The sequence below is a fragment of the Garra rufa genome, chromosome 22, assembly GCF_049309525.1.
Source record: "Garra rufa chromosome 22, GarRuf1.0, whole genome shotgun sequence".
Taxonomy (NCBI): domain Eukaryota; kingdom Metazoa; phylum Chordata; class Actinopteri; order Cypriniformes; family Cyprinidae; genus Garra; species Garra rufa.
The window spans coordinates 37,195,753-37,211,637 of record NC_133382.1 but is presented as its reverse complement, the minus strand read 5'-3'; the positions used below and the strand labels follow the sequence as shown (position 1 = coordinate 37,211,637).

At 35.2% G+C, this 15,885-nt stretch overlaps 1 protein-coding gene across 1 annotated transcript; it reads right to left on the bottom strand.

Annotated features, from left to right (window-relative positions):
- Positions 1 to 14: 14 nt before the first annotated feature.
- LOC141297521 (dendrite extension defective protein 1-like) lies at positions 15 to 15,621 on the bottom strand. The gene is made up of 8 exons (XM_073827944.1): positions 15,564 to 15,621; positions 9,617 to 9,750; positions 9,234 to 9,512; positions 8,944 to 9,039; positions 8,675 to 8,831; positions 1,683 to 2,087; positions 394 to 527; positions 15 to 314 (listed from the first exon to the last, which is right to left on the bottom strand). The coding sequence occupies exons 1-8, from the start codon at positions 15,619 to 15,621 to the stop codon at positions 15 to 17; spliced, it is 1,563 nt and encodes a 520-aa protein (XP_073684045.1).
- Between the last annotated feature and the right edge of the window lie 264 nt (positions 15,622 to 15,885).

The window sequence follows — 15,885 nt, the reverse complement described above, 5'->3', positions numbered from 1 at the left end:
CTTAAAGTCATTTGTTAGAAGAATATCAAACTTACTGTGCTGGTCAAAGCGTAGTAAGCGACTTTATTCCAGGTTGCAACAAACACCCAAGAAGCAGTGAAGTTCAGATTTGGGAAATATGTGTTTATATCCTGAGTGGCGTTTGTGAGAACACTTCCATTAGTGTACTGCTGATATGAAACAACACCTCTCACACGGTTGTCAAGGTCAGTCCAGAGACCAGCGATTATATCTTGGCTTCCATAAGTGGAAAATGAGTAGGGAACATATTCGTTTGAAGCCTGGTTGAATGTGAGGTATCCATTATTATTCACCTGCAACATGAGAAATAAACATGTAAAGCATTCACCAATTAGATTTAGACTCAGAATCAAGATGGAGTTCAATTCTTACATAAATCTGCTGGTATGTGCGACCAAAGAACAGAAATGGACTCAACAGCTGAATAACAGAGGAGTCTCCATCATCAACAGCAGTGCTGTTTGTGTCTCCTGCTGCTGAACCGAATGGGTAGAATATTGCTGGTGCTGTCAAAAAGAATGAACAAAACATATTTTTGTTTACTGATGTTAGCATGAGGAATGTTTGATGATGGATGTGTACATTTTTCAACCGCTATAAATCTCTATATTATGGTCTTGCAAATGTTTTTGAACAAACAGTGCAACCTGTAAAAGTGACTAAATAAATATAAAGATAAAACAAAATACAGAACCTGTACCTGTACCTGTAAGCCTATCAATCTGTTCAGGTAGGAAGCATATGTGATTGTGAATCAGTTCCACCACCTTTTATGCAAGGAGGAACAGGGGGAGCACTGCCAGAGTGTCCACCGGGACGCTATTGGTGTGCATGTTTCTGACCAAACTGTCCAAAACATAGTTCACAAAGGTGGCATGAGGGCTTGAAGTCCTGTAGTCAGACTTGTGCTCACAGCCCAACACAATGAAGCTTAGTTGGCATTTGCCAGAAAACACCAGAATTTGCATGTCTGCCATTAGCACCCCATTCGGTTCATGGATAAAAGCAGGTTCACACTGAGCACCCCAGTGCACGTTATGCTGCCTGCTACGCCACCCAAAATGACCAGTTTGTCAGGTGGTCACTGATGGTCTGGGGAGTCCTAGTCATGGTCAGAGGAGCATTAAGGCATGTGGGGGCCATACACACTACTGACTTACATTATTATTATTATCATCAAATATAAGTTGATTTGATGAAATTCCTGCACATTCATTTTAATTTTTACTTTGATTTTCGTAGCGACTCTCAACAGGTTGATGATTTTGGTTTTCATTGGCCATTGTCACATCATTTTGTTCTCAACAAATGACACAGTGTATAAGTAAAGGCAAAAACACCAGTACTAAATGACACAGATTTTCATAATACATCCAAGTTCAACTTCCGCAGTCAGTAGAAGATATAGCAAACTACATTTACCTGCCGAGGTTGACTCTGGAGTGACAGTATGATTATTGATGGTAATGTTCCTAACATCTGAAAAAAAAAAAAAAAAAAAAAAAAAATATATATATATATATATATATATATATATATATATATATATATATATATATATATATATTAATTAACAGATACAAATATCAATTGTATATGTACAAAAGGCACCTCCTAATGATGGTCTAACAAACACATACTGTACAAAGATAAATGTATACCTGCACAGTAGGTTCCATAGCAGAAATTTGGACGAACAAACTCATAGACGTAGTAATTGCCTGGGCAGGCTTTTACTCTAATTGGATTGGATCGGAAACCACAACAGTTATTCCACCAGTGACCGCAGACATCTCGAGTCACCACTCCATCCTCAATTTGTGGGTGTGAACCGTTCAGCCACAGTGGGGCATGAGTGCCACAGCTTAGCTGATCAACACATGTGTCTGGCATCTGAACACTCTGACCCTGAATGAAGAGACGATACCAGCCGACCCAGTTGACATTAGTGTCACATAATAATTTAGAGGTATACTGAGCGTAATATGATGATTGTAATTGATTGCTGGTGGCTCTCCGTAAATCATCCAGCACAGTGTAGTTATAGCAAGGGTCATATGGGAGGGCTGTGAAAAAAAGCAATATCAAGATTTAATAATAGAAATTACTACTCATATTTTACATTTGTGGCATGGGATCTACTGTACCTATGAGTGGAGTTTTTTTTAAAGGATTTAAACTAATGTAGTTTAAAACACATTATTTCAGTGCGATAGATGTGATAATCAAAACCAAACAGATGTTTTTTTGGAAGACTATCTGACCTATAAGCTGTAAAGACACTGCCCTGTTCTGGAAAACGGGGTGGGGAGCAGCAGCTCATTTGCTTTTAAAGATATATGTTTATGCTTCCACTCATAAAAGGCACTTTAAAAATGATATAACAGAAGATCTGTGGGGTATTTTGAGCCGAAACTTCACAGACACATTCTAGGGACACCTGAGACTTATGTTACATATTGTAAAATGGGGCATAATAGGTCTCCTTTAAAGGTCTGGAATTACCTGTCAATGGTTTTGCGGTTGTTGTTGTTGTTGATGCTGTTGTTGTAATGCCTAATAAAGAAAAAGAAAAAATGTCACCAAGAAATCAAAACTGACCATTCTTGTGTGTTTTTTAATAGAATATTGCAGTATTTATAATAAATTATTTATCCGTACACACACATACAGTCAAGCCCGAAATTATTTATACCCCTGGCAAATTCTGACTTAAAGTTACTTTTATTCAACCAGCAAGTTTATTTTATTTTATTAGAAATGACACAGGCTTCTCCCAGAAGATAAGACGATGATGTACATGAGCCTTCATTGTGGAAAAAATTATTACTCATCTTTTATTTACATTTGAACAAAAAGTGGCATGTCCAAAATTATTCATACTCTTCTCAATAATCAATAGAAAAGCCTTACTTGGCTATTACAGCAATCAAACGCTTCTTATAATTGCTGACCAGCTTTTTGCATGTCTTCACTGGTATTTTTGCCCATTTATCTTTAGCGATGAGCTCCAACTCTTTCAGTTTGGAGGTTCTCCTTGCCATCACCCTGATCTTTAGCTCCCTCCACAGATTCTCAATTGGATTTAAGTCAGGACTCTGGCTGGGCCACTGCAAAATGTTAGTGTTTTTGTCTGTTAACCATTTCTTCACCACTTTTGCTGTGTGTTTTGGGTCGTTGTCATGCTGAAATGTCCACTGGTGCCCAAGGCCAAGTTTCTCTGCAGACTGCCTGATGTTGATGTTGTTGAGAATTTTGATGTATTTTGATGACTTTTTGACACCAGCACAGGTGTCACTTTCGGCTTCCGACCACGTCTTCTGAGATTTTTTCACAGTGCGTAACGTCTTGTATTTTTTAATAATACTTTGCACTGTAGCCACTTGAACTTGAAAACATTTAGATATGGTCTTATAGCCCTTTACTGACTTGTGAGCAGCCACAATGTGCAGCCGCAGGTCCTCAGTGAGCTGTTTTTGACTTAGCCATGACTGTCCACAAACCAACAGCAGAGAGCTTCTGTTCACCTGTTGAGTTGATTAAAACAGCGGTAATTAGGATGCTATAGAACAGCTTGGACTGTTTGGAATGGTATAGAACTTGGTATTTTCCCATAGACTGTGACAGTTTGTAAAGGGTATGAATAATTTTGGAAATGCCACTTTTTGTTCTAACGTAAATTAAAAGCTGAGAAATATTTGTCCACAATGATGCCTCTTTTACATCATCTTATTATCTTTTGGGAGAAGCCTGTGTAATTTCCAGTGTAAAAAAAAATTGCTGATTGAATAAAAGTAATTAAGTCAGAATTTGCCAGGGGTATGAATAATTTCGGGATTGACTGTATATATATATATAATTATTATTATTATTTTATTTAATTTTTTATTCATGCCCCCTCATAATCTTCATTCCTTGCCCTCTTTGCGGCAACATCTCTTCTCTGTTTGGATGAAGTGTTTACCGGCACAAGGGCGGGAAAACCTGTCAATCACATGAAATACCGACCAGTAGCAAACCACAACGATCCATTCAGTTCCTGATGGACAAAATTAAGTCCCGCCCTACATTTTTTCTTGTTCGAGAAACAGTTTCACTCTGATGTATGTCACAGTAGGGAAGAAAAAAGTCTTAACGACTGTTTCATGCCAACTTTAGATTATTAACAATTTCTATGATACATAAAATATGCCAGAGGTCCTTTTTGTTTTAATTCAGTTAACACCAAAGATCAGATTCTAATTCAAAGGTCCATAATTACCTGCTAGTGTTGTTGACGCAGATGTTGTTCCTGGAAATGTTATTGATGCAAATGTTGTTGCCGATGTTGGTAATGGAATTAATGTTGTTGGAGATGCTGTTGTTGTCACAGGTGTTGTTGTTGCAGATGTTGGTAATGGAATTGTCGTTGTTGCAGATGTTGGTAATGGAATTACACTTGTTTGTACACTGGCTGTTAAAGATAAAGAGAGATGAGTAAATTCAGAAAAATACAAATCAGATTTTCTTTTACAAACACATTAACACTGAAAATCAAAAAGGAACAAAGCCTTACTGAGTGACAGGACTGATATGTACACCAGCAGGTGTGAAAGCGCAGAAAGTCTCATGATGATTCAGGAAAAAACAGAATGTAGGTTAGAAGTCCTTCTTCTGTAATGAGCATTAAAGCATCATTCATTATTATAAATGCAGTTACAACAATGTCACACAATCTCCCTTAATAAAAACCCTTACAACAAATCAGAGTCATTCACAGCAATTTAAAACCAGCTAATATTTAGGTATCAAACACTGGACTATTGTAAATATTTATCTTAATTTGTACCGCAATGTGTACTGTAGTAACACACACTGTTATAATAACAGGTGACAAATATACTGATTATCAGTCAATATTAGTTTGCTTTTTTAGATTTTTATTTGAAATTCATGATTTCAAAACTTTACACACCCTTTTCTATACAGTTACACTTACATCTCTAGTTTTATATAATTTATATAATATTTATATAATTTAGTTTATATAATTGCTTACCTCAGTCTGCTTCTTCTAAGCTGCTCTTGTACCGAATGTGGTTTAGCAGGAAGTTCCATTGGTTTTAAACGTGCCAAAGTTTATGAGTAAACTTTTCCGGGAAGGAAGAAGAATGTACTGTTAGTTGCACGTCTGTTTTTAATTGGTCACGACTTCAATAAAGTTAATACTATTCAAAATTTCGTTTAATGATACATTGAACTCATTTCTCATGAATATAGATTAAAAAGACAGAAATGTAAGTTTACACAGTCTGAAAATTATGCAAGTTCTACTGAATATTATCTAAAGTTAAGCAGTATGGACACACGTGTACATATCAAAGCAGTATGCACTTAAAACAGTCTGTTCTTCTTATAAGCAGTTAAGCAGAGAAAAAATAGCTGTTAGAATGACATTTTAGATTAAACGATCGAATGGAAAACATAATGAGTCAGTTGTATGCAAGGAAATAGTACCTGAAACCACAAAGCATGCAAACAACAAAGGATAAAAGTAAAAGAAATTTCCATTCGGTAATTGCAGACACACTATTTTTCTCCATTTTTGTCTCTTGATGGAGTTTGGGTTCTTTGGAACTGTTGCCTTTGGTTTGCTTAAGATTTAAAAGCCACTTGATACTCATCAATTATCGGATTGACTGCATTATACAGGGTGACAACCAAACTTGAACTGAACTGAGCTAAGCAATGGCACTACTGTCCTTATGTAAGGCAGCTCAACAACTGAATTTGTTTTATAATTGACCAATTTTCCAACTTTGACCTGCTTTGAGATAAATTGCACACATTGCCACCTTCTATAATTGTTTTTCATAATTGATTTACTTTACAACTAAATCAACATTAAGCCGAAGTGAGCTAAACAAATGACACTGTCTTGTAAAAGCTGATAAACAGCATAAGTTTCATCATTTATCATTGATTCAGCTTTTTTTCTTGTTTATTACTGTGAAGCTGTTAAGATGCCCATAATAAAAATGCTTTACAGACAGAAAGAAGCTAGATGTTATGCTTCTAATGAAGGTAAATGAGAAAAAAAGTTTTGCTTTCATTGAAGATGTGGATAGTTTAAACTTCTGCACCTGACATTTGATGCACACAGCATGTGATACTTTTATGTGGGTTTGTGTCCTTTAAATGAAACCAAGTGAAGCTTTTACATCATTGGTCATCAGAGATATTTGTTGTCAAATGCTACACAAACTGGTTTTACTTCTTTCTTTCTTTTTTTGTGGAGGAGTAATTAGAGCTTTATCTTTTGCAGTGTTCTTAGCTTCTGCTCAATGCTGTTTGGCAGTCCTGTTTCATCTAAAAACACACATGGTCATGGACATATCAAACTTTAAATGACCCAGTTATTAGCGCTGTATTTCGTATAAATATGCATAGTAAGTACAACATGCTGTAAAACCATTTCAATGTTGCCACTAGGCCTGAAAAATGAGGAAAGCCTCAGGTGAAAATCCAACTACATTCTCTAAAGGGAAAAGCACACCATCTTAAAACTAATTTGTATTTGTTGACACTAATCATACAGAAACATTTTTTTTTAATTATCTATAGTTGAGACTTTTACATTTCAAGATGCTGCTGTTTCTGCGTTCACTGTCCATCCATATAATAATACATCATCCAGTCTTTGACGGATTGCTCTGTCGAGGTTGGGGTTTGAATACAGCTACAGCCGGAAAGAAACAATAAATTAAATTTGCTACCTATTAGATACCAACCCTAAACCTACTGATTGCAATAATGCAAATAGTGTGACAAAAATTATGCAATATTGGTGTACTCCTTAGCCTTTAACCGTCTGTCCCATAGTTACACATATGCCGTCACTATGAACTGGCTTATCAATCATCTTGTCACATCCTTCAACATTTATTTTAATTCGGCCTCCTAACATTTAGAAGACAAATTAGTTTTTTTTTTTTTTGCATAGTTATGCATTTAAAAGTTCATGGCCAAATGGATATAAAAAAATAATTATATATATATATATATATATATATATATATATATATATATATATATACTGTACTGGACATAATGTAGAAAAAAATTAAGCCAAGTGTTGTGCCTTACAGAAATTTGTGGTTGACAGATATGCTAGACCAGCATTCAAAAATAACAGTATGTCAGAAAAGCTGATTTTCATAATGCTTTATAGATAAGTTGTGTCACAATATTGTAAATTTCGTAATTGTAAATGGCTTCACGGTGCCATAGAAGAACCCGTTTTGTCTAAATTGTTCCATAAAGAACCTTTAACATCTGAAGAACTTTTCTGTTTCACAAAAGATTTCTTGGGGCGAAAGAAGGTTCTTCAGATTATATTAAGGCCATTAATGGTTCTTCTATGGCATCGCTCTGAAGAACCCTTTAAAGTACCTTTATTTTTAAGAGTGTATCCCACAACTAAGCCTCATGTCACCAAGGTATTTTTCCGCATTTTTATCACTTAGTCGAGTTTGGGTTCTTTGACACCATCGCCTTGGGCTTTAAAAGACACTTGATATTCATGGTTTATTAGATTTGACAGCACTGGCACATTGGATAAGAACCAAACTTGAACTGAACTGAGCCGAGTAAATACACTAATGTGATTCTGTAACCTTGCTTTATAGCTATAACTATAACTTATATCTATAACTGCATTGCTGCCTTCTGTGGAACTGCTGAAAAATGACACTATTGTCTTGTTAGAGTTGATAAACAGCACAAGTTTTCATCATTGATTCTGCTATATTTTGTATAATGTGCTAGAAATAAAGGCATCTTGACTTACAGTCAAACAATATTATTTTTATTAAGCCACAAATTTAGATATCCACATTAAAATACAAGTGATTTTACAGACAGAAACAAGTAGGAAGAATCATGCATTGAGATAATATGCCTGATGCATTTGGCAGATGTACACCGCAAAGTATCTGTACTTTATACTAGTTAAGTTTTTGTATCCTTATAAGTTATGGTTCTAATGAAGGAAAATGAGATAAACAGATTTGCTGACATTTGATACACACAACATTATTGATGGGCAAAGAAAAAGGAGGATCAGTGATGATTACTGATGGACCTCTTCTATACTTTTATACTGGTTTGTGTCTTTTGTAATCCTTTAAATGAAACCACCTTGATGAAAAATGGAAGCTTTTGTATCATTAGCCATCAGGGATATTTGTTGTCAGATGCTAAACAAACCGGTTTTACTTCTTTTCCTGGAGGAAGAAAAATTAGGGCTTTATCTTTTGCAGTTTTCTTAACTTCAGCTCGATGCTGTTTGGTAGACCATACTTGACCAGCTCCTGTTTCATCTGAAACACAGATGGACAAACAAATCAAACCTTGCATGCATCATGTATTAGCACCATATTTTGTATAAATATTCTTAAGTACGACATACTTGCTGTAAAACTATTTCAATGTTGCCACTCTGTGTTAGGTCCGAAAATGAGGAAAGTCTCACTTGAAATCCAACTACATTGTCTAAAAGGAAAAAAAACACACACAAACACCTAAAATGCTTATTTGTATTTGTTGACACTAATCATACTAAAACTTTATATGGGGTTATATGAAATTGAACAAAACATTATCAGACTTTTACTTTTCAGGATGCTGTTTCTTGATCCACTGTCCACCCTGAAGGCCCATCGACCGGGAACATTGACATTACTGGAGTTCCTGAGGTTTGAGATGGAGCTGCCGTTGTTTGATCCAGGAATCACAAAGTACTGTGTGGAGTTTATTGTGTCATATCCAGCCTGAAAATGTGTTAAAGCATTATTCATATAAACAGTATTTATAGAGTTCATATTTTTTATGCAATAGTGAATAGTAACAATTTGTTCACAATACAGGAAACAAGTCTCTTACCTGCACTGGATGATCAGTTACAGCAATGTCACCGTAATTCATCAGAATAAATGAATAATTGCTGCCTGAAATTAAAACAACTTGAAACGATGTTTCCTGCAAAAAATATCATGACTTTTGAATTTTTGTTTGACTGAATATTATGAGCATTACTGAATGAAAAACTATATTTTTACAGTTTCTATTATTTTCTCTGTCGTTGTGGTCTAATGTGTTAAAGTTTTTTGAAACTGAAATGTGGATAAAGTGAAAACAATCGCATTTGAGAAGAATAGGCTTATCACACTTACTGTGTTAGTTAAGTTGAAGTAAGCGACCTTATTCCAAGTTGCAACAAAGACCCAAGAAGCGTTGAAGTTCAGATTTGGGAAATATGTGTTAATATCCTGAGTGACATTTGTGAGAACACTTCCAATAGTGTACTGCTGATATGAAACAACACCTTTCACACGGTTGTCAAGGTCAGTCCAGAGACCAGCGATTATATCTTGACTTCCATTAGAGGGAAATGAGTAGGGAGTATATGCTGAAGAAGGCTGGTTAAATGTGAGGTGTCCATTATTATTCACCTGAAACATGAGAAATATTGTCAAAATCACTGATCACAGATGAGTTGATAAAGCATTCACCACTCACATGCAGACCTAGAATAAAGATGGAATCAAATTCTTACATAAATCTGCCGGTATGTGCGACCAAAGAACAGAAACGGACTCGACAGCTGAATAACAGAGGAGCTTCCATCTTCAACAGCAGGATTTCTTGTGTCTCCTGCTGCTGAACCGAATGGGTAGAATATCTTTGGTGCTGCCAAGAGAATGAATTAAAAACATTTTTAACATTTCTGTTTACTGGTGTTTACATTTCACATTTATGCGCCTCATGTTTGAATCTAATTAGTAGCAGGACTCCTCTGGATTACTAAACTGAAATCACATATCAGTGAAGAAGACAAAGGTAAATGCAAGGTTAGTTTGCAAACTGCCGTTAAAGGAAGACAATGAAACGGCAACAGGGTGATAACATTGTGTTTGAGAGGCGTGCTCAGCCCTAAATTTGACAAACCCCAAAGCAGTGGCACTGAGCGCGGATTTGACACTGTAGTGGAAATGTAGCATGAGCAGCAGAGGAAGTTGAGCTTAAACGCTTGCACGATGCATTATGGGACTGAAAGTGGTGCAGTGAAAGCATTGAGATAGCATCCGAGAGTGTCAAAAAGATTGGGCCTTCCTCGACTTTGTGCAAATATCGAGTAAAAAACGGCGGGCGACAACCAATTGCTGTGAAAAGTAAGTAAGGCAAGAGTGCTGTGTGCGTTACGCATGGGAAATACGCATGCGCAAAGTCCTCAGATATTTTTGATGCGCAGTGAGCAGTGCAAGGTAGACGTCCCTTATATACTCTCCGTAATTAATGTCAAATGTAAGACCATCCAACTGTAAATATAGTATTTCCTGCTAATATTCTTGTTAATGATCATTTTGGGATCTATATTGTGTCATGTTGTTTCTGAGAAATGTTGTATTTACAAAGTTATATTGTGTATAAGATACAATGGTATGACGTCACACCATGCGGTGTAGGCCTGTTTAATTAGGGTGTTACAAAATGTCTTAAACTTTTACATATTGAACATGTTTCATGTGTTTTCATCTGATTAACTACACAGTTTACAGCATTTTGCTGAGGATTTCAGCTCTCATAAAGTGAGTGCGAAGTGTGAAATAGGAGCTCATCGTTATGTGAGTGTTCTTTCCTTCTATTTTTCAAAGTGATATGTGAGTGGGTAATATTTCAATGTACTTATGATGTTTGGTTTCTTTTGTGCAGTATTCCCACTGCCGTATTTTGTCATACTTTGCCATATTGTGATTCATTGTACCATGTTTTACCGCATGTGTTTTTGTGTGATAGTTTCTCTGTAGTGTATCACAGCATTTTGCTGTTGTTTTCTTTTCTTTCATATTCTCGTATTTCCAGTATTTTCCAGAAGTTTTGGCTTCGCTTACACACAATCAGATTTCGAAGCTAAAGTGTGTAATGCATCACGGATAATTATTAAAGGAACCGTATGTAGGATTGTGGCCAAAACTGGTACTGCAATCACTTTCAAAATACTGTGGAACGGTGTATCCCCTCCCGCTCCCCCCTGACTCCAGGTTGCCAGCTAAGCTGCAGGAACGTAGGCTGCTACAAGGAGCTTCCGATGGCAAGTGACGAGTCCAACACAGTAATTTTTTTTCTTCTGTTAAAGGAACCGTATGTAAGAAATTTATGTCAGTTAATCATAAAATGGCCCTGACATGTCACTAGACATTGAGAAATCATGTTCATTTCAAATACTTATATCACTGACAACAGTGGTCCTGCAGGATATTGTCATTTAAAAGTGAGAGTTGCAGCCCTCAACTGATGTTATTGTTGTCATTTTGTGTTTTGGTCTGAGGCTCCACCCTCCAGCTATCTACCAATCACGAAGTCAGTAGAGTTTCGTCATCCGGGTTGCCAGCTCTGTTACAGCTGCAGCTATGAACGTGTCGGATAAAACATGTATAACGTTACGAAACCTAAAAGACCTGGTTATGAATCCGAAATACGTCGTGACAAAGTCCGAAATAAAACAAGGATTTGTATAGGAGATGCCTTTGAAAGATGGAGACGGCTGAAAACGGAGAAGAATTTGAAGACAGACGCCTACGTTGCTAATTTTCTCCTGGACAGGTAAGATTCATCTATGTTTGGCTAACTTTGCTTCCGTACACAGTGGATTTTCCACGGTCGCCTGTGCTAAATGCGTTCATAAAAAGCTTTATATCGCACCACTAGCAGGGTATGAAAACAATCTATGTTCCGACTGAAATGTGGTATTACAGTACATCTTTACGAAATGTTTGGCTAATCGCCATCTGTAAATTTTTGCGATACATAATTACTTCGCAAAACATCTCTTGTGAAGCATAAACATAATTAACAGAAGAAAAACAAATTACTGTGTAGGACTCGTCACTTGCCGTTGGAAGCTCCTTGTAGCAGCCTACTCCTGCAGCTTAGCTGGCAACCTCGAGTCGGGGGGAGGGGGGGGGGGGTTAATAAACTTCAATTTATACAATTCAATTATGAAAAATCTGTTTATTTTATTTGTTTCTTTAATCTATTGTAATTATTGTATTGAGATAAAACCTGAATGTAGGAGTCACTTTTCAGTAATCAGAGAGTACTAAAACATAATTTATTAATATAAATGCAGTTACACCAATGTCACTTTAGAATTATTTTTAAATGTTTTATTCAAAACCCTTATTAGAAATCAGAATTATATATATATATATATATACAGTCAAGCCCGAAATTATTCATACTCCTGACAAATTCTGACTTAAAGTTACTTTTATTCAACCAGCATTTTTTTTTTTTTGTTTGTTTGACTGGGAATGACACAGGCTTCTCTCAAAAGGTAATACGACAATGTCCTGAAAGAGTTGGAGCTCATTGCTAAAGATAAAAGTGTAAAAATACCAGTGGAGACATGCAAAAAGCTGGTCAGCAATTATAGGAAGCATTTGCTAATAGCCAATAAAGGCTTTTCTATTGATTATTGAGAAGGGTATGAATAATTTTGAACATGCCATTTTTTGTTCAAATGTAAATATAAGATGAGTAATAATTTTCTCCACAATGATGCCTCTTGTACAACATTTAAAAAAAAAAAAAAAAAAACTTGCTGGTTGAAAAAAAGTAACTTTAAGTCAGAATTTGCCAGGGGTATGAATAATTTCGGGCCTTGACTGTATATAACATACTCATAAATATACTCATTATATCTAATTTCAATCCATTCCACAAATAAGGATAAATTGTCTAGTTTGAGGAAATAGCTTATGGAGCTTAACATTAAAGTAAAGATTTTGCTTACCTCAGAAAGCTTCTTCTAGGATGCACTTGTACCGAATGAGGTTCAGCAGGATGTTTCATTGGTATTAAACGTGTCCCACACCTACATTTATGAGGAAACATGTCCTGGAATGAAAAAAATAATTTTATCTCCATCTTTTACTGCAGAAATCTGGAATTTAGATTTTAGATTACAAGGTTTGTATGTCAAGAGTCGAATGACAGGAGAGTGAATGACTTAATGCCTGATGTCATTTTGCCTAACCACAAATGTTTAGCATTTTTTGCCATCTAACCAGCACTGCAACAAATGGTTACAGAAATCAGTACATTTTTCATTTTGCTTTTGTATTAGATTGTGTCAAAATATAAACTTAGATGATATTTAATAATTTCCCCCATTTGTATCCAGTTACTAAGATGCTTGGATGTTTCAGTTTATTTTACAGACAGAAGGAAGCAAGCCAGAAAATACAGTACATTGTGATATCACTGTTAGCAGTACACAAATGGTGTCTCGGCTCAGTTTTTTCAACTGAGGGTTTATTTATTTATTAATTTGTATATCAATGAGTTGTTAAATATATTTAGCCTCTTTCCCATACACCTCATACACAAATACTTTAAACAGGCAACAATTGCGACATTTATTGCAGAATGAAAAATTCAAATGTCAACCTTTAAAACTTTATTCCATGTTTTCCAAAAAGAATGCAAAAACACGATAAAAGTATAATGAAATGAGGTATACCACCTGTGCACTAAACATTAATTATATTGCTTTTTCACTGTTGCTTTCTCTGTGGGCATTTTTTGCTTCCAACACATTGGCCAAACCAAAAAACTTGTCAGTTGATTCCAATAATTAAAAATGGCACATTTCAGTTACAAATTACAATGATGAACTCTCAAGATCTTTAGTCAACAGTGATTTGTATTTCAGTCTGTCTGTCAATATTACATACAAGACCACTCTTAAGATACTTTTAGAGTGTTTTCTCTGTTTGCTGCTGTGTGTTTCAGTTCCAATAATCTAATCTAAATGGTTGATCAGCATTCCAAAAGTGCTGATAGTGCCAATGACTCTTCAGTGTTTGTATAACTCTTTGTTTGTTTTTTGTGTAACAAAAGGTTGTTGAGCAAGTGAGGACAAAAAGATCTCTTATCTAATTTATCTTTTGTGCTTAAGTGGCAAACTGTTCAGCATTTTTTTGTCTAAATAATAAATAAATTATTCTATTTACAAATAAATCTATTTTATATGTCGGCTTTAAGTTAATAAAAGAGACTTCTACCACTCAAAGCATTATTAGATGTTAAATGTGGGGTTTGTCAATGTGGCAAAATACAAAAAACTCCATTAAATACCGCATGAAGTCATTTGACATGTACAGATTTTATCACTCAGCAACGCCCTTTCTGAACATTTTGGTGCCCTAAGCAAGAAATTTATTTATTCTAAGCACTGATTTGAAACCTTTTACAAATTATATATACAGTGCCTTGCGAATGTATTCATACCCTTTCATTTTGTGGGGTATGTTAGACCGTTCGACGTGTATGCCTGTCCAAATCACACCCATTCAGTTGAATTTGCCACTGGTTAACTTCACTCAGTAACATCTACAAGCAATATAAAAGTTCCTGAGCTAAATTTCAACTGCCCCAGAATAGGATATGAACACTTATGCAATGACTCTTAATAAGCATTAAAATCATTTACTAACGTATGTACATGAATGTTTTTTTTCTGCTCACACTGCAGTCGTATATCCAGTTGAGTGCACAATATTCAAATCTACACTCACTGACTGTAAATTGTTTTGTTTTTTTGTTTACATAAAGTAAAAGTTGAAAAAATTAAAAAAGTATTTTTTTTATTTCATTTTTATTTTCATATTGCTATAAATATTTGCTTGTAAACTATTGCGATAATTATTTAAAAAAATATGTAATTTGAGATATCTCTAGAATAAAGCAATAGTACAAAATCAATGATAAATATCTCTAATTCTACCTTTTTCTACTGAACAAAATTAATTTGCAAAATACATTATTATCAATACATATTTTGAATAATCATAATATACATCAGTGATACCCAATATAACTAGCCATAATCACATTGTAGATATTTTAGTTTCAATTACAATGAGTCAAACCTGCTGAATAGCTTGTCACCTGCTTGCCATGGAGAAATAAGGAAGTCAAACAGTATTTACATGCTTTTAAAAAAGCCATTCAGATTTTTGTACCTGCTTTGGTGTTTATCAAACAAAACCAAATACTTAAAAGTACCATTTAAATAGAAACATTTGTTTAATTTTTTAAAAAACATTTTTTGCTATTTATTCTGAAATTAAACATGCCGGCACAGAAAATAAATTATTTTCTATTGAAACGATCGATTCACTGGCCTGAAAGCGAAGTCCAGCGATCTGGTTGAAGGTTTATTGCATGTCCGGTCTTTTCACAGCGCTTCAAGATTTAGTTTTAATTTTGATCTAGCTCCGTTTTAATCTGACTCCAATTTCAAATGATCATTAAATTAAGACTGTATTCCTAATCAAAGGTGATCATAAATATTGATTGTGTATTAATTTAGAAATTTGATTATTCCGGAAATCCCATTCTTTCAATCATTCGTTCATTAATGATCTGGTATCACTTAGAAATTCGCCCGGCCGATTAGTGAATCCACGGCACAACCTCGTCAGTTCTGGACTTACTCAGAGGATGAGGAGTGATTATAAAGCCTCTTAAGTGGACTACACCCTGCAGTCCCATACTATAGAGTGCCCTTTTTCTATAATCATGAGAACAACAACGTGTTAAGCCAGTGACAGTCAGAAATCGGTGTCCCCCATGTCCATCCACTGGTACTTCGGTATGATCTGTCCTGAACGCAGAATTGCGGAAATACCAGACTGCAATTTAATCTACTAGAAATAATGATTCTGAGAAATTCCAGAATAAGTCAAATATGACATTTTATTTGTCAGATAAAAATGTATCATGCCAATTACACAATTACATAATGAGAATCCAATT

Excerpts from the sequence above, each read along its gene's own strand:
- LOC141297521 (XM_073827944.1), bottom strand. The coding sequence starts at position 15,621 with ATGGGACTGCAGGGTGTAGTCCACTTAAGAGGCTTTATAATCACTCCT. Across the intron at positions 9,040-9,233 it reads ACTTCAACTTAACTAACACA|GAAACATCGTTTCAAGTTGT; the intron begins GTAAGTGTGATA and ends TATTTTTTGCAG. Across the intron at positions 528-1,682 it reads CTATGGAACCTACTGTGCAG|CACCAGCAATATTCTACCCA; the intron begins GTATACATTTAT and ends TCTTTTTGACAG.